Source organism: Belonocnema kinseyi, chromosome 5 (assembly GCF_010883055.1).
Source record: "Belonocnema kinseyi isolate 2016_QV_RU_SX_M_011 chromosome 5, B_treatae_v1, whole genome shotgun sequence".
In the NCBI taxonomy this organism is placed as follows: Eukaryota; Metazoa; Arthropoda; class Insecta; order Hymenoptera; family Cynipidae; genus Belonocnema; species Belonocnema kinseyi.
In genome coordinates, this window is record NC_046661.1 from 81,534,247 (window position 1) to 81,553,671 (window position 19,425).

General features: G+C 24.5%; 2 protein-coding genes across 3 annotated transcripts in view; both read right to left on the reverse strand.

Annotated features, from left to right (window-relative positions):
• LOC117172715 (BTB/POZ domain-containing protein KCTD3) overlaps positions 1-18,847 on the reverse strand; it is a 60,864-nt gene extending 42,017 nt beyond the window's left edge. The window contains exons 1-5 of one of the 2 annotated variants that reach the window (XM_033360876.1): positions 18,633-18,847; positions 16,865-17,178; positions 8,045-8,233; positions 7,751-7,936; positions 1,744-2,220 (exon numbers count right to left, since the gene is read on the reverse strand). In XM_033360876.1, the coding sequence (XP_033216767.1) occupies positions 1,744-2,220; positions 7,751-7,936; positions 8,045-8,233; positions 16,865-17,178; positions 18,633-18,694 (1,228 nt within the window). In that variant the 5' untranslated portion in view covers positions 18,695-18,847. Of the gene's footprint in view, positions 1-1,743; positions 2,221-7,750; positions 7,937-8,026; positions 8,234-16,864; positions 17,179-18,632 lie in introns of both variants that reach the window. The other variant, XM_033360875.1, reaches the window with a different exon arrangement.
• A 178-nt stretch (positions 18,848-19,025) lies between these two features.
• Positions 19,026-19,421, reverse strand: LOC117173741 (histone H2A-like; the record flags this gene model as incomplete). Its single annotated transcript, XM_033362382.1, has 1 exon — positions 19,026-19,421. A coding segment is annotated over one exon (351 nt), but the record flags the coding sequence as incomplete, so codon positions are not given.
• Positions 19,422-19,425: the final 4 nt, after the last annotated feature.

The window sequence follows — 19,425 nt, forward strand, 5'->3', positions numbered from 1 at the left end:
TTAAATTTTCTACAAAAAGGAACATTCTTTGACGAAAAAGATTTAATTTCTTTCAAAAAAGGTACATTTTTCACAAAAAATGGAATAGTTCAAGTGGATTTTCAACTAAAAAGATCAATTTTCAAGCAAAAATAGAAACGTTATATCTTCAGTTAGAAAAATTAATTTTCAACTAAAAATATGAATTTTATATTTAAAAAAACGAATTTTTAAATATATTATATATTACAAAAAATGCAATAGCTAAAGTGAATTTGATTGATAAATTTTCAACTAAAAAAATATAAATTTTCAAACATAGAAATTAATGTTTAACCAAAAATTTTAAGTTTCAAATAATGAGATAAATTTTAGGCTAAAAATAGAATAATCAAATTTTCAGTCAAACACTTAATTTTCAATAAAATCCAAGTAAATCTTCCACGAAATAGTATAATTTTCAGCGAAGAAGATTAAGTTTCTATAAAAAAAGATAAATTTTCAACAAAAAATGGAACAGTTACATTTTCAGTTCACAAGCAATAATTCTAAATAAGAAAAAACTCATTTTTAGCCAGAAAAATCAATTTCCAACCAATAGGATGAATTTTCTACCAAAATAGACCACTTTTTAACAAAGCACCTGAATTTTTAATAAAATATTTTAATTTTAAAGGGATTTTCAACCAAAAGGGAAATTAGTTACAAAGAAGCTTAAATATTTTTCCACGAATATGAGTTTTCAATCAAATACAGGAATTTTAAACCCAATGTTTGAATTTTTAACTTAAAAAGATAAATTTTAAACCAAACATGTATGAGTTAAATTTTTAGGTCAAAAAAATTTTAACTAGAAAACATCATTTTTAACAAAATAGTTAAATTCTTTACCATATAATTGCGTTTTTATCCAAGAAAGGTGAAATTTGTACAAAAACAGACGAATTTTTAATAAAAAACCAACACATTTTTTTAAGTTGAACTTTTATCCAGAAAATAATTCAGTTCATTTCTCGACACGAAAATATAAATTTTAAACAAAAAGTAAATTTTCTACGAAATACTTAAAGTTTTCAATAAAACTGCAGCATTTTCAATAAAAAAAAAATTAATTTTGAACAAAATTCTTGAATTTTCAACCAAACGGTTTCATTTTTATTCAAGAAAGATGATATTGCTCCTAAAACAGATGAATTTGAAGTAAACCTAAAAAAAACTAAAATTTTCATCCAAAGAAAATTACGTTTCACTTTCCAAGACCAAAATAAGAATTGTAAACATAAAGTTAATTTTCTGCTAAATAGTCGATTTTTTAACCAAAAAGTATGATTTTTTACAGTTTTTCCAAAGAAACCGGTAAATTCTTATAAAAAATATGAAATTTTAAATAAAAAAGAGAAATTTTCAGGAAAAAACAGTTAAATTTGCAACAAAAAATTATGTCTTTTTATGAACATTCTTAAAAGCCCAAACAAATACTAAAATTTATAACTAAAAATATAATCTTCAGGAGAACTTAATGTGAATGTGCACTTAAGCATGCTCAAGAGCTCTATTAAATATAAAATTTCTAAATTAAAAAACTCTTAAACTTCAATTAAAAAATTTTAAAATTAAAGAGTTCCATCTTGTGTTCTTTAATTTCCAGTTCATGTTTCATTAATTCAAATGGAAAAATAGTTCTAGCTTTAGAGTTTAAAAAAATCAAAATTTTTTTCTTCGATTGAAACGGCTTTCCTGAATTTGTAAAAAATATATTCTCACCAATATAATAAATGGATCCATTATTGCAGCCCAAGAGCAGGAAAGATCCGGCAGTATCAAACGATGAAATCGGGACGACGTCTTGAATCTGCCAATGATGTGTCATCGCATGCCAAACGCCAATTTTGCCAGTAGGTGACAGAGCCACTAATTGGCTGCCAATAAAAAAAAGATATTCAACGCGCACATTGAGATTAAAAGTTCCGACGTTCGTTTTGATCCCCTCTTCCGAAACACTCCAAAGTCTCACTTGACTTCCAAAAGAAATGGCAACCATTTTCCCATCAGCTCCGCTAATTTTCGCGTTTATTGCTACCCGTTCGATAATATATTCGATATGAGGACTCGTGAAGGCGTGCTGCCATCCTGACGAATCTTTGAGGCGATAACAGGTGATAAAATGGGCATAGGCTATCACGATCCAATTGTGATGAGCTTTGATTATTTGGACTCGAAGTGGGTCGACCCATCCTGAAACTAGATTTCGAAATAAAAAAAAAATCGCTCAATTTCTGAGATTTCAAGTCGAAATTGAGTGAACTCTTGCGTATTTCAAGGGCCGGGCAACGTAAACATTTGGGAATTTCAAAGCTCAGGGGCGCCCTACCTCTACCGAGAGCCGTCAGGTTATTTTTGTCAAGCGACGTTCATTGGATGACTCGGCCTTGTATCGATGCGCGCGCTGCAAAAATGTGTAAGCATTTGCGCGGCATGCATGTCAGTGTTTTTGTTGACGTACGATGTGAAAAATATAACATTTGCTTGAAATAGTACAATTTTCCAACTAAAAATGAATATAATAGAGGCAAAAAACGACTCAAATATTTAGTGGAATAGTGACTATTGGGATCTGAAATCTTGTAACAATAGCTCAAATGTGTGGTTTCACCAAATCTACGCCGGTATGTAGAAAATTCGTAGAAGGAGAAAGAATTTTACATGCAGGACACCTTCTATTTTGCGGAAAAGAGGTGGAAAATGAAACTTCAGTTTCTATTATTGCATTTTGTTTGCAAAATTCGAATCTAAAAACTCTTGTTGTCTAAATAATAAATTTTTCCATTTTTCCCCTTCATAAACATTTAAAATGTAATATTAACTATCGACATTTCAATGCAAAATTTAATTTATATCAGCTTGAAATGACAAATAAGCAGTAACTTTTTTCAGATTTGAGGTTATGTTGATATATTTGTACCTGAAATAATATTTTTATTTAGAACCTGCTTTGATTATTTTCACCCGGAATGCTGAAAAATTATTGAAAAATAAAAACGATAAATACTTGATGATGATTATAACTTTTTCTTCAATCTTTTTTATTGACAGTGGAACAAGCTTGAAAATCCGTTTGAACTTCGTAATTTTTTTACTTTATTCTGCTTTATTTCTCGAGGCATACTATTAGTAAATGCTGTAAATGTACTATAAGATTTTTCATAATTTTTTTTTTAACAGGAGTTTTTTACATTTCAGAAAAACCGAACAGTTTCATGTTTTCGAGCAGTAGAAGAACAATCCAACACACAAAAAAACACTTTGCTCTTCGATTTTCGTGGCAAAAACACCATTGATAAAGTTTAATTTATTTTATTTGTAACTGTTTATTTATCACTTTTTATTTTTTCCCGGTTTCACTGTAAAAAAAACACTGTAAAACCTGTAGAAAAATTATTTTCGTATATTCGCCTATACTTCCCGTCCAGGTGGCGTATTCGAGTTCTTCAGATCCCAATTGTAGCATGATGTTACGGACATGCTAGGGTAAGTGGAAATGGATTTTTTTAATTTCGTGATACTAAAAGGTCGTCAATTGATGAAAGAATGGAACATGACAGAGAAATTAGATTCTACAGTTAACAAATATTACTATTCATACATTTTAAAATTATTTTTAGGTTTAGAATACTTTCCCGAAAAAGTCGTATGTATTTCTATGACGTCATGCTAAAATACTCAATTCAAGCAAACGTAATTTGAAATAGCCGTATACGGGGGACTTGGTATAAGTGCGACTTGAAATAGGCAAGAGAGTACTGTATATTGAATTTTCAATAAAACCACAATTAATTTTGAACCAAAAAGTTGAATTTTCAAAAAAATGTAACAGTTGATATTGCAAATGAATTTTTTTTATTTTTAATTTAAAAAATAATAAATTCTCATCGAAAAATGTACTCAATAGTAGATATTGCACCTAAAAAAGATTTTCAGTTTTAATCGAAAACAGATTAAATTAAACTAAAACAACACAAATGTAAACAAAACATATGAAATTTAAACTAAAAAATAAAAATTTTCAATTGAAACAAAATGTATTTTTAAAATGAGTTTATTTTTTAACAAAGTATAGTTTGAATTTGCAACCAAAAATTCGAATTTTCAAACAAAAATGTAATAGTTGTTATTACAACTATATTTTGTAAATTTTTTAACAAAAAATAGCAATTTTAAACAAAACACATATTTCTACTAAAAAATATAAAATTTCGAAAGAAAAGTGAATAATTAAATATTAACTTCAAAAAATCATTTTCAACGACAGATGATTTTTCAATTAAAAATTGAACCGATAGTTGGTATTTCAAGTAAAAAGTATTTTAATTCTTGATCAAAAACAGTTAAATTAAACAAATAAAAAATATCAAAAAATATATGAATTTTCAAAAAAAAGGTGAATTTTCAAAGAAAAATGTAACAGTTGACATTCCAACTGAATTTTTTTTATTTTCAATACAAAAATAAATAAACAAATTGTCGATGCAAAATGTACTTAATATTTAGTAGATATTGCATCTAAAAATGATTTTTAGTTTTAATCGAAAACAGATTAATTAAACCAAAACAATAAAAAATTTCAACAAAATACATGAAATTTATACTAAAAAATAAAAATTTTCAATTAAAAAAAAATGTATTTTTGACAATAGTTTATTTTTTAACCAAGCATAATTAAATTTGCAACCAAAAATAAGAATTTTCAAATAAATATGTTCAGAATTCATTTCTTGAGTTGAGAAAAAAATTAGTTTTTTTATAACAAATTCTTTTTTTGGGTTGAAAATTCAATTATTTGGTCAAAATTCATATTTTGGTTGAAAATTTATCACTGTAATTAAAAAATAATTTATTTGACTGAAAATTCGTTTCTTGTTAGCTGAAAATTAAAATAATTGTTTAAAACTGCATCTTTTTTGTAGAAAATTCATCTTTTGGGTTTAAAATTGCATTATTTTGTTAAGAATTCATTTATTTTTTTGTAAAATAATTTTTTATCATTTAGAATAATTTTTTAACTGAAAATTTAACTATTCCATTTAATCTTTTTCATTGAAAAATGTTTTGTTTTCTACTAAATGTAACTATTCTATTTTTTGTTAAGAATTCATTTCTTTAGTTGAAAAAAAATTTTTTTATAACAAATTCATCTTTTGGCTTGAAAATTCAATTATTTATTTAAAAATTCATATTTTGGTTGAAAATTCATCACTGTGATTAAAAATTAATTTCTTTGGCTGCAAATTCGTTTTTTTAAGCTGAAAATTAATTTTTTAACTGAAGATATAACTATTCCATTTTTGCTTGCAAATTTATTTTTTTAGTTGAAAATTAATTTTTTGTGCTGAAACCTCGTTTTTTTATTTAAAATTTAATTTTCTAATTGCAAATTGCGCTATTCTAATTTTGGTTGGTAAATTTATCTTTTTAGATAAAAATTTATATATTTTATTAAAACTGTAACTTTGTTTGTAGTAAATCCATCTTTTGGGTTTAAAATTGCATTATTTTATTTAAAATTCATTTTCTTGTTGAAAATTGATTGTTTTAACTAAAAATTGTATTCTTCTGTTTTTAGTTAAAAAATATATTTTTTTAAAAGTTCGATTTTTTATTGAATATTTATTTTACTAACATTTTAAATATTCTCATTTTTGTTGAAAATGGATCTTTATTAAAGAAAAATGAATTTTTTTGTCTGAAAATTCGTTTTTTTAGCTGAAAATTAATTTTTTTAACTGAAGATATAACTACTCCATTTTTGCTTGAAAATTTATATTTTTGGTTGAAAATTTATATATTTGATTAAAACTGTAACTTTTTTTTGAGAAATTTAGAATTAATTTTTTCAACTGAAAATGTAACTATTCCGTTTTTTGTGGAAAATTTATATTTTTTGATTAAAATTTAATCTTTTTATATAGCCAAAAATGTTCTGTTTTCTAGTAAATTTAACTATTTTATTTTTTCTTAAGAATTCATTTCTTTGGTTGAAAAAAAAATAGTTTTTTTTACAACAAATTCATTCTAGTTTTGTTTTATAATTTTTTTTTAAATTTATATATTTTATTAAAACTGTATCTTTTTTTTGTAGAAAATTCATCTTTTGAGTTTAAAATTGCATTATTTTGTTGAGAATTCATTTTTTTCTAAATGATTTTTTTATCATTTAGAATTATTTTTTTAACTGAAAATGTAAATATTCCGTTTTTTGTGGTAAATGTATCTTTTTTGATAGAAATTAAATTTTTTTCGCTAAAAAATGTTCTGTTTTGTAGAAAATGTAAGTATTCTATTTTCTCTTGATAATACGTTTCTTTGGTTGAACAAAAATAGTTAAAAATAGTTGTTTTTTTTTATAGAAAATTCGTCTTTTGTGTTGAAAATTCAATTATTTGGTGAAAAATTCATATTTTGGTTGAAAATTTATCACTGTGATTAAGAATTAAATTCTTTGGCTGAAAATTCGTTTGTTTTTAGTTGAAAATTAATTATTTTAACTGAAGATGTTCCATTTTTTCTTGAAAGTTTATATTTTGAGTTGAAGCTGTTCTAGTTTTGGTTTATAAATATATTTTTTTTGTAAAAAATGTATATATTTGATTAAAACTGTATCTTTTTGCAGAAAATTCTTTTCTTTTTAACTGAAAATTAATTCCGTTTTTTGTGGAATTTTTTTTTAAATAGAAATTTAATCTTTTTCGCTAAAAAATGTTCTATTTTGTAGAAAATGTAACTATTCTATTTTTCGTTAAGAATACGTTTCTTTGGTTGAAAAAAGTAGTAAAAAATTAGTTTATAATGCAATTTATTTTGTTGAGCATTCATTTTTTTTTGTAAATTAGTTTTTTGATCATTTATAATAAATGTTTTTAAATAAAAATGAAACTATTCCTTTTTTGTGGAAAATTAATCTTTTTGACAGAAATTTAATCTTTTTTGTTAAAAAATGTTCTGTTTTCCAGTAAATTTAATTATTCTATTTTTTTTAAGAATTAATTTCTTTGATTAAAAGAAAAATTATTTAGTTAAAAATTCGTTTATTTATAGAAAAATCATCTTTAGGTTCAAATTTCCACTATTAGGCCAAAAATTCATATATTTGGTTAAAAATTAATCACTTTTATTTATAGTTTTTTTATTAAAAATTTAAATTTCTAATTGGAAATTGAGATATTCTAATTTTGATTTGTAAATTTATTAAGTTTTTTAGTTAAAAATCTATATACTATGTATCCATTTTTAGTTAAAAAATCATTTTTTTTAATGAAAAAAAATACCATTTTGTTGAAAATTCGTTTTGTTTTTGGTTAAAAACGCCTCTTTTTAATATAAAAACTCATGCACTTTGTTGAAAATGATTCTTTTTTGGTATAAAATTAATATTTTTATTTGAAATATCATCTTCTTTGAAAATTCTTATTTTTGGTTGAAGATTCATCATTTTAGTTCAAAATTAATTTCCTAGCTTCAAAATTTATCTTTTTAATATGAAAACTCAACTAAAAAGTACTTCAAATGTATTTAGAAACAAAGATTTTTGCATTAATTAATTAAATATATATTGTTTATTACTTTGTCTTTTTTTATGATTTAAATTGAGCGCCCTTTCATACTTAAAGCGATAAGTTTTCCCGCGAAATTTAAATAATGTAATTATTATCAATAAAAATAGAAAAAATTGAGAAACATTATTAAAATAATAGAAACTTTTTTATTTTTCCCTTACCTTGCTGTGGTCCAAAGACGAGACTGATGTCGTTTTTAAAGATTTTATTCAAATCTGCGGAACTATTTCGAGCATGTCGAAGATCAAGAGAAGGAGTTCGGGAATGAGGAAGTCCTCGGGAAACTCGATAATCCAGGGAAGAATTTCTTGCGTGGGTTGGTAGCGATGCTCTCTGATTTTGCTGATCTAGATTTTGAAAATAAATCGAAATTCATTGACGAATTTTTAAATAAAATCTGGATTATTGATAATAAAAATGTGAATTAATTATCTAGCCTTCTGATTGAGACTGACTGTTAGAGTTGCTGGGCTGATTAGAAGAATTCGGGGATGTTCCTGAAGATTGTGGAGCTGCTGCAGCTGCAGCTGCACCACCTGCAGGATTTTCAGGTCTAGGTGCTGCTGGAGCTCCTGCAGGTCTTCCATGAACAGAAACATCATTTATGCTACCGGAAATGCTTGTGGGTTCTTGAAGTGGGACATCTAAAAAAAGATGTGTTATTACTTGTACTAACAAGTAATCATACATTTTTTTAAATATTGAAAAAACTGTATCGGCTTGGATACAATTTTAATTTTAATTTTAATCAGTTTTCTTAAAAGTGTAACTTTTAATTAAATATGAGATTTTATCCAAGTAGGAATTAGAATTTTCAACCGATGAAATTAATTTTTAACTAAAATGATAAATATTCAAGAAGAAAATTGAATTTTAACAAAATAGTTTAATTTTTCACCAAGACGATGAATTGTCTATCAAGAAGATTAATTTTCTACAAATATGATGAATTCTTAACAAAATAGTTCAACTTTTAACCAAAGAAATAAACCTTTGAGCAAAAACATTAATTCTTACCTGAAAATAGAGCCAATAAAAAGGACACGTTTTCAGTAGTAAAAAAAAATAAAAAAATGAATTTTTAACTTAATATGTAGTTAAATTTTCGACAAAAAAATTAATTTTCAATCATGAAAGATAAATTTTCTATTTAAAAAATTAATTTTCGGCGAAAAAGTTGATTTTTGAATGAAATGCATGAATTTTGAACAAAATAGTTCAACATTTAACCAAAGTAATAAATCTAGAAGCAAAAAACAATTTAACCTAAAAGATTAATTTCTATAATTTTATTAATTTATTATATTCATTATTACATTATTTATTATATTTATTTTTAATCAGACAGAGATTAATTTTTTTATCAGAAAGACTATTTTTCTACCCAAACAATTTATTTTTAAGCAAATAAATAAATTGTTAACAAAATAGTTAAACATTTTACCAAACTAATAAATCTTGAAGCAAAACACAATTTAACCTAAAAGATCAATTTCTATTATTTTATTCTTTATTATATTTATTCTTATTCCACAAGAGATTAATTTTCTACTAAGGAGACAATTTTTCTACTAAACTACCATTTTTTTGAATAAATCGAAATGAATTGTTAACATAAAACTTCAACATTTAACTAAAATTCTACAAGCAAAAAACAATTTAACCTAAAAGATCAATTTCTATTATTTTATTTATTTATTATATTATTCTATTTATTTTTATTGCACAAGAGATATTTTTTCTACCAAGAAGACCATTTTTCTACTAAAAAAATTTATTTTTAATAAAATAAATGAATTGTTAACATAAAAGTTCAACATTTAAACAAAATTCTAGAAGCAAAAAACAATTTAACCTAAAATATCAATTTCTAATATTTTATTTATTTATTATATTATTATTATATTTATTTTTATTGCACAAGAGATGATTTTTCTACCAAGAAGACCATTTTTCTACTGAAAAAATTTATTTTTAATAAAATAAATGAATTTTTAACAAAATAGTTCAACATTTAACCAAAGTAGTAAATCTAGAAGCAAAAAACAATTTAACCTAAAAGGTCAATTTCTATTATTTTATGGTTTTATTTATTTATTACATTATTTATTATATTTATTTTTATTCCACCAGAGATTAATTTTCTACCAAGAAGACAATTTTTCTACTAAAAAACAACTTATTTTGATTCAAACAAATTAATTGTTAACAAAAGAGTTCAAAATTTAACCAAACTAATCAATTTTGAAGCACAAAACAATTTAACCTAAAACATCAATTTCTATCATTTTATTGTTTATTATATTTATTTTTATTCCACCAGAGATTAATTTTCTACCAAACAGACCATTTTTCTACTAAAAAAAAAACTTATTTTGATTAAATCAAATCATTTGTTAATAAAAAATTTCAACATTTAACCAAAGTAATAAATCTAGGACTAAAAAAAACAATTTAACCTAAAATATCAATTTCTATTATTTTATTTATTTATTATATTATTTATTGCATTATTATTATATTTATTTTTAATCCATCAAAGATTAATTTTCTACCAAGAAGACAATTTTTTTACTAAAAAGAAACATATTTTGATTAAAACAAATTAATTGTTAACGAAAAAGTTCAACATTTAACCAAAGTAATAAAACTAGAAGCAAAAACAATTTAATCTAAAAGATCAATTTCTATTATTTTATTATTTTATTTATTATATTATTTTTTTTTTTATTCTACCAGAGATTAATTTTCTACCAAGAAAACAATTTTTCTACTAAAAAATTAATTTTGAAAAAATTACATAAACTGTCAACAATAATAGTTCAACTTTTAACAAAAAAAACGAATCTTGAAACAAAAAATAAATGTTTAACCAAAAAAATTAATTTTCTACCAAAAAGAAGTATTTTTAACAAAATACATGAACTTTTAACACAATAGTTCAACTTTTAAACAAAGAAATTAATCTTGAAATAAAAAAATAAATTCTTAAACAAAAATATCTTCAAGCCAAAACAAATTTTAACAAAAAATATGAATTTTCCACGAAAACAACACATTTTCAACATAGTAGATGAATTTTTTGACTAATAAAGATACATTTTTCAATCAAAAAGATGAAATTTCAACTAATGAGATTTTTTTCTACCAAGAAAACGAATTTTCAACCAAAGAAATTAATTTTCAGCCAAAAATATAAGTTTTCAACCAAGAAGATTAATTTTTTTTTAAATAATTAATTTTGAACAAAAGACAAGAATATTAAACTACATATTTTAAATTTTACCAACAAAAAAAAGAATCTTGAAACAAAACAAAAATTTTTAAACAGAAAGATTAATTTTATGCTAAAAAAGATTACTTTTAACAAAGTATTTCGATTTTTAACCAAAGAAAGGAAACATGAAGCAAAGAAATCAAATTGTATGCAAAAATATAAATTTTCCACCAAGCTTACATGAATTTTTCAACTACAAAAGATAAATTTTTAACAAAATAGTTCAACTTTAAAATAACGTAATGAATCTTAAAGCAAAAAATGTCAACCTAAAACATTAATTTTATAACTAAAAAAATTAATTTTGAACAAAATACATAAACTTTTAACAATAATAGTTCCACTTTTAACCAAAGAAACGAATCTTGAAACAAAAAATAAATGTTTAACCAAAAAATTAATTTTCTATCAAAAAAGTAGATTTTTTAACAAAATACATGAAATTTTAATCAAGTAGTTCAAATATTAACCAAAGAAATAAATCTTGAAACAAAATAAATAAATTCTCAAACAAAAAGATCTTCAAGAAAAAAAATGCTATCCACAAATATGAATTTTCCATCAAATTTTCAACATAGCACATGAATTTTTTAACTAAAAAAGCTAAATTTTCAAGCACCAAGATTAATTTTCTACCAAAAAAGATACATTTTTAAGAAAATAGTTCAACTTTTAACCAAAGAACTTAACTTTGAAGCAAAAAACTAATCTTTAACCAAAAATATGCCAAAAGTGTACATTTTTAACCAAATCCATTTTCAGTTACAAAAAATGTCAACAAAAAAACGAATTTTTAACGAAAAAGTTCAATTTTCAACCGAAAAAAATTAAGTTTTACCTAATGAGATTATTTTTCTACCAAAAAACGAATTTTTGAACCAATTAAGTTAATTTTCACCCATAAAAGAAGAATTTTTTTTTAATATTTAACAAAAATGAGTTTTTTATCATTTACAATTATTTTTTTAACTGAAAATGTAACTATTCCGTTTTTTGTGGAAAAGGTATCTTTTTTTTTTAGAAATTTAATCTTTTTTGTTAAAAAATATTCTGTTTGGTAAAAAAGTAACTATTTTATTTTTTCTTAAGAATTCATTTCTTTGGTTGAAAAACAAATTAGTAGAAAATTAGTTTTTTTATAGCAAATTTATCTTTTGGGTTGAAAATTCAATTAATTGGTCAAAAATTCATATTTTGGTTGAAAGTTTATCACTGTGATTAAAAATTAATTTCTTAGGCTGAAAATTAATTTTTTGAACTTAAGATGTTCCATTTTCGCTTGAAAATTTATGTTTTTAGTTGAAACTATTCTACTTTTGGTTTATAATTTTTTTATTTTTGCTAAAAAATTTATATATTTTATTAAAGCTGCATTTTTTGTAGAAAATTGGTTTCCCTTTAGCTGAAAATTCATTTTTTTAATTGAAGATGTAACTATTCCATTTTGCTTGAAAATTTATTTTTATAGTTGAAAATTAATTTTTTTAACTAAAGATGTTCAATTTTTTCTTGAAAGGTTATATTTTTAGTTGAAACTATTCTAATTTTAGTGTATACCATTTTTTTGGGTAAAAAACTTATATATTTTGTTAAAACTGTATTTTTTGGTAGAAAATTCGTTTCTTTTTAGCGGATAATTAATTTTTTGAACTAAAGATGTAACTATTTAAATTTCTAACATTTTAACTATTCTAATTTTGGTTAAAAATGCATCTTTTTTATATGAACAGTCATGCATTTTGTTGAAAATGAGTATTTTTTGGTAGAAAAATAATATTTTTATTTGAAAAACAATCTTCTTCTTTAAACATTTATAATTTTTCATCAACTTTTAACCAAAGAAATGTATCTTAAAATAAAGAAAATAACTTCTTAAACAAAAAGACCTTAAAACAAAAAAATTTCAACCTAAAAGATTAATGTCCCAACTGAAAAAGTTAATTTTAAACAAAATACATAAACTTTTAACTACAAAAGTTCAAATTTTAACCAAAGAAACGAATCTTAAACCAATAATATGAATTTTCTACCAAAAAGCTTAATTTTCTTCCAGAAAATATGAATTTTTAACAAAATAGTTCAATTTATAATCAAAGAAATAAAGATTAAAGCAAAAAATTAATTTTTAACCAAAAATATTAGTTTTAAAAAAATGACAAAGAAAAAATTAATTTTTAACGAAATAGTTCAATTTTCAATCAAAGAAACGAATGTTAAAAAAAAATGAAATTTTAACTAATGAGTTTATTTTTGAACCAAGAAGACGAATTTTTGAGCCAAAGAAATTAAGTTTCAACCATAAAAATAGTTCAACATCTGACCAAAGTAATAAATCTATAAGCAAAAAAACAAATAAATTGTTAAACAAAAATATTAATTTTCCACCAAACGGACAAATTTTCAAAATAAAACATGAATTTTTTCACTAAAAACGATAAATTTGTAGCCAAAAAGATAAAGTTTCAACTAATGAGATTATTTTTTTACCAAGAAAACGAATTTTAAAAAATATATAATTTGTAGCCAAAAGTATAAATTTTCAACCAAGAAGATTAATTTTCCATGAAAGAAGATAAATTTTAAATAAAAAAGTTCAACCTTTCTTCAAAGTTATGAATCTTTAAGCCAAATATGTTAACCTAAAAGATTATTTTTCTACAAAACAATTATTTAACCAAAAATATAAATTTTCCACCAAATGGACGTACTTTCAACCATATACATGAATTTTTTAGGTAAAAAGATAAATTTTAAACAAAAAACTTGAATTTTTAACAAAAAAAATTTAACTGGAAGCCAAAAAAACTTTTTAACCAAACAGATGAATTTTCCACAAAAAAAGTACAAATGTTGGCCCTTATTCACAAATTTTCAATTCAATGCCTTCTCTGTTGAAAAACATTCGAAAAAATATTTTCAATTTTCATTAGTTTCAATTATAAAATTTCAAAATTGAAGAAATTGCGAATATTTATCATCAAAAGTACAGCACTTTGAAATTTAAAAGTTAAAATTTTGATGATTTGTACATTTTCAACATAAAAAAGCTTTCAATTTAAAAAATGTATAAATGAAAATTCTTAAGATTTAATGATTTTAAAGAGAAAAAGTCAAGTTTTCAATAGGAAATCAAAATTATATCATTTTTAATTGTAAAACTTAAAACTTGGATAATTTTTTAATGTAAATTTTCAAAATTAATAACTCTTATATTTTAAATAATGTACAATTTAAAGTTCCATAATTTTGAAGGTTTACAATTAAAAATGTTAATGATTTCAAGAAAATTCGAATGTAAATCGTAAAAATTGCAGAATTTTGAATTTTATAACTTAAGACTTGCACATTTTTCAATCTTAAATTTCCAAAATTAAAAACTTTTAAATTTTAAGATGTATGAATAAAAATTCGTAAATTTTAGTCGTTGTAAACAGCAAAATTTTAATTCAAAGATTCCAAATTAATGAAATTATGAGTGTAAAAAGCATCCAAAATTACAGAATTTTGAATGCTGAAACTTGCATTATTTTTTCAAAATTAAAAAATCTTCAATTTTAAAGATTTATAAATAAAAGTTCTTAATTTTCTTCCAAATTGAAATTTTTTTGACATAAATGATTAAAATTATAGCATTTTAATTTAAAATAATTAAAACTTGACTAATTTCTATTTTTTACAATATTAAAAACTGTTGAACTTTAAAAATGTATAAATAAAAATCTTTGGATGATTTTAAAGAGGAAAATTAAAATTTTCAATTCGAAATTTTCCAAATTAATGAAATTTTAAGCGTAAATAAGCATCAAAATTACAGGATTTTGAATTTTAAACCCTAACTCTTCCATAATTTCTCATGGTAAATTTTCAAAATTAAAAATTCTTCAATTTTAAAGATTTATGAGTAAAAATTCTGCAATTTTAATAATTTTTAAGAACAAAAGTCAAATTTTCAATTCTTAATCTTCCAAACTAAAAAAATGTCGAATCTATATCATCAAAATTACAGCATTTTTATTAACAAACATTAAAACTTGACTAATATTCAATTGTAATTAAAAAAATTTAATTCTTTAATTTAAAAAATATATCAATAAAAATGCTTAAATTCTGATGATTTTAAGGAGCAAAATTCAAGGTTTAAATTATAAATCTTCAAATTTGAAGAAATTGAGAATCTAAAGTATTAAAATTACAGAATTTTAAAACTTAAAACTTGCATACTTTTTAATGTTCAACTTTCAAAATTAAAAACTTCAATTTTTAAAATTGATAATTTTGAACATCAAAAATTAAGTTTTTAATTCTTAATATTCTAAACTGAAGAAATTTTGAATATAAATCACGAAATCTACAGAATTTTTAAGCAAAAAATTAAAACTTGAATAACTTTTAATTGTAAATTTTCAGATTTCAAAATGGTTGAATTTTAAAGACGTATAAATAAAATTTTTTAAATTTTAATGACTTTAAAGATCAAAATTCATGTTTTCAAATCTTAATCTTCCAAACTAAAGGAATTTTGAATGTAAATAAATAAAACAAAAATGCATACATTTTGATAACTGCATGAAATTTTGAATATACATTTTCAAATTTACAAAATTTTCAATTATAAAACTTAAAGCTTGCATAATTGTTAATATTGAAAATTAAAAACTTCAATTTTAATGATTTACAATTCAAAACTTTGTAATTTTAACGAGTTGCAATGGAGAATTTTTTTATTTTGAAAATACAGAATTGCAAAGTATTCCATTTTCAATATTTATATTTTAAAGAGATGTAATTTTGAACGTTTTTTTGAATAGTTCTATTTTAAAGTTCTGCAATTTAAAATTCTTTAGTTTTCAATATTTCGTGATATTGAATATTCAATATTTAACAAGTATGATAGAAAATGATTAAAAATTTGACATTGAAATTTATCCGCAATATACTCGATTGAGTATTCGCGCACTGCGAGCACCCGAACCTCTTCCAATTGGAATGAATAATATGGATAATATTGCGCATAATATTGCGTAATATAGTCGCCTGAGTAATCACACACTGCAGCCGATTGAACCATTCCCAACTGGAATTCATAATATTGTGCAATATACTTGACTTAATAATACTCGCGCATTGCAGCCGGCTGAAATTTTTCCAATTAGAACGCATAATATTACGCAATATACTCGCGCATTGATACAGTCTGTAATTGTAATGCATAATATTACGCAATATACTCGCACATTGAGACAGTATGGACAGTTTACAATTGGAACGCATAATATTACGCAATATACTCGCGCATTGATACAGCCTGTACTTGTAATGCATAATATTGCGCAATATACTCGCACATTGAGCCGTATGAACCGTTTACAATTGGAACGCATAATATTACGCAATATACTCGCGCATTGATACATCCTGTAATTGCAGTGCATAATATTGCGCAATATACTCGCACATTGAGACCGTATGAACAGTTTACAATTGGAACGCATAATATTACGCAATATACTCGCGCATTGATACAGTCTGTAATTGTAATGCATAATATTGCGCAATATACTCGCACATTGAGACAGTATGGACAGTTTACAATTGGAACGCATAATATTACGCAATATACTCGCGCATTGATACAGCCTGTACTTGTAATGCATAATATTGCGCAATATACTCGCACATTGAGCCGTATGAACCGTTTACAATTGGAACGCATAATATTACGCAATATACTCGCGCATTGATACATCCTGTAATTGCAGTGCATAATATTGCGCAATATACTCGCACATTGAGACCGTATGAACAGTTTACAATTGGAACTCATAATATTACGCAATATACTCGCGCATTGATACAGTCTGTAATTGTAATGCATAATATTGCGCAATATACTCGACCCTGTGCTGAGAAACAGTGTGGATCAACAGTTCTAGAAAGGACAAGAACGGGGGGACTGAAAACGAGTTTGGTAAAATTAAATTTTAATTTTGGAACCTACTTGGAGGTGGTAAGTATCCGTAAAATAATACATCGCCACAAGAGGACTGGGACAAATCCTCACAAAGCATTAATCTCTTGACAAGAGGAGTGATTCCATAATATTCAGCTTCATGTCTCAAGGCTCGAATATCCACATTTTTCAAATCTATATCTCTCGTCCGAAGATAATTGAGAATAATCGAAAACACTTTTGGATCTCTGTCTATAAACAGAGCGCCTTTTTCGTCTCGACGACTTGCGATCCGATTGCTTAATAAAGCGGTAAAAAATGAATCTGGAATCCATGAAAGAGTCTGGCGAGATGTCGAGAATCTGGAATAAATTATTTATTTAATAGTTTATTCCATTCGTTTGACAAAAATGTGTGAACATGTAGGGGCAACCTTCTTTCAGTAGATAATCATTAATTAGAAGTAATAATATTTGCAAAATAATTCATTTATACGTGTTGATGAATAAACAATTTAAATGAATTATTTTTCTTTTATTTGTTCTCTTAATTAATGATTATCCTCTGTATATCCCATTATCCACTGTAATGAGGTTTTCCCTATATACTATATAATTATGAAATCATTACGTTTACAATGCGTAATTCTGAAATCTTTTACTTTAATAAATTTTCCATTTTAGTTCCAAATTTTCAGTGTGCATTTTTAATTTAAACAAATCTTTGATGGAGTTTCGAAGGCTTAAACAATTAAAATCGTCGGAAATTTTTTAAATTCAAACAATTTTAAAAAACGTTAACAAAGAGTTTCTTTTAGAAAACAGTAAAATCATTTTATTGTTTAAATTCCGGAATTTTCCAGTTTGGATATTTTATAATTCGGCAATTTTCGGTGGAAATATTATTTATTCAATTTCAAATTCGGTAATATTATAAACTGTTCGAGAATTGTCCAATTCGGAATTTTTATATTTCACTAATTTTATCATTTAGGGAATTTTGTTTTTCGCAATTACTCTTATTTTTCTGAATTGGAAGACGCCATTTGTTCTTTCTAGATTTTTTTGCGAATAATGGGGGAATTTCCATTTTTTTTCTGAATTGGAAGAGGGTACATTTTTACTGCGATGAAAGGGAGGAACTATTTGTCTGTTTATACATTTTTTGAATTGCAAGCGGACTTTATGATTTTTATTGAATGGAAGAGATGAAATTTTGTTTAATTATTTGCTTTATGAGTTGGAAAATGCCATTTTTCCTTTGCTGTTGGAAAGAAGGGAATAGTGGTTCTAATTTTTTCTGAATTGGAGAACTTTTTTATTTTAAAGATTTTTACAGAATTTGAGAGCACGAAATTACTTTTTTTTTCTGAATTGGAAGAGGCTAATATGTTATATTTTGATTAGACTGGAGATTCAGATATTTAATTTTTCTCTCTAAATTAGAAGAGGAATATCTTTTTACTTTGCAGTTTTGTATTGAGTTCTGCAGAACATTTCGATTGTTTTTCTCAATTAAAACGCCCACCCTGTATATTAAAATGTAGAATGCAAAATGCTTTTCTGAAAAGAACTTTTAAAAATGTTCTAAAAATGATATTGGCGAGGGAAGTGACAAACAGATGTCAAAGAAGTTTCCTATGCGAACGGATGAATGCAACTACGAGGAATTTGTTTTATGAAAAGAAACACCATTACCAAGAATAGAAATTCAACCGTTCAGAATCGAGAACGAAATGAGAAAAGGAAGAAAATAGAAAAGTAATTGCAACTAATCCGTTCAAGTGTTCTGAACATATAAAAGATGCATTTCTTACCTTGTCCCACCTACGTTCAGATGGACGATATCACACATGTTGAGGGCTTGAGAAACTGCCATTGTTAAAAAACGGTCACGTACACTATATTTGTAATAAACATTTTATTCTGAAAAAGGTTTAACTACTAAAAAACAAATCTCCAATAGCAAGCATAACAACGAAACGGAGTAGACGACATATTGTCTTGTACTAAGGTTTCAGTTTTCCCACTAAAGAGGTCGCGTGTAAACAGTTACCTACATGACCGACTTTAAAGAATTGTATGCACAGAATGGAATTTAGAAAATTGATCAATTGAGAAAAAAGGAATTACAAAGTAAGCCTGAAACCAAATATGCAACAATTTTTGATTAGAAAGTAAGAATTCCTTCGTTAGAAAAATTTGGTGGCCCTTAAAAGGGCCGATTGTTATTTGTTAAATTAGATTTTTGGAACTTAGGCTTTCTTCTCGGTCTTCTTGGGCAAAAGAACAGCTTGGATATTAGGCAAGACACCACCCTGGGCGATGGTGACTCCAGAGAGAAGCTTGTTCAATTCTTCGTCGTTCCTGATGGCGAGTTGAAGATGACGAGGGATGATTCTCGTCTTCTTGTTGTCTCTCGCGGCATTTCCTGCCAATTCAAGAACTTCAGCAGCCAAATATTCCATGACAGCTGCCAAGTAAACTGGAGCTCCAGCACCAACACGCTCAGCGTAGTTTCCCTTGCGAAGAAGCCGATGAATTCGACCAACTGGGAACTGAAGACCAGCCCTGTTGGAACGAGTCTTTGACTTTCCCTTGACTTTGCCA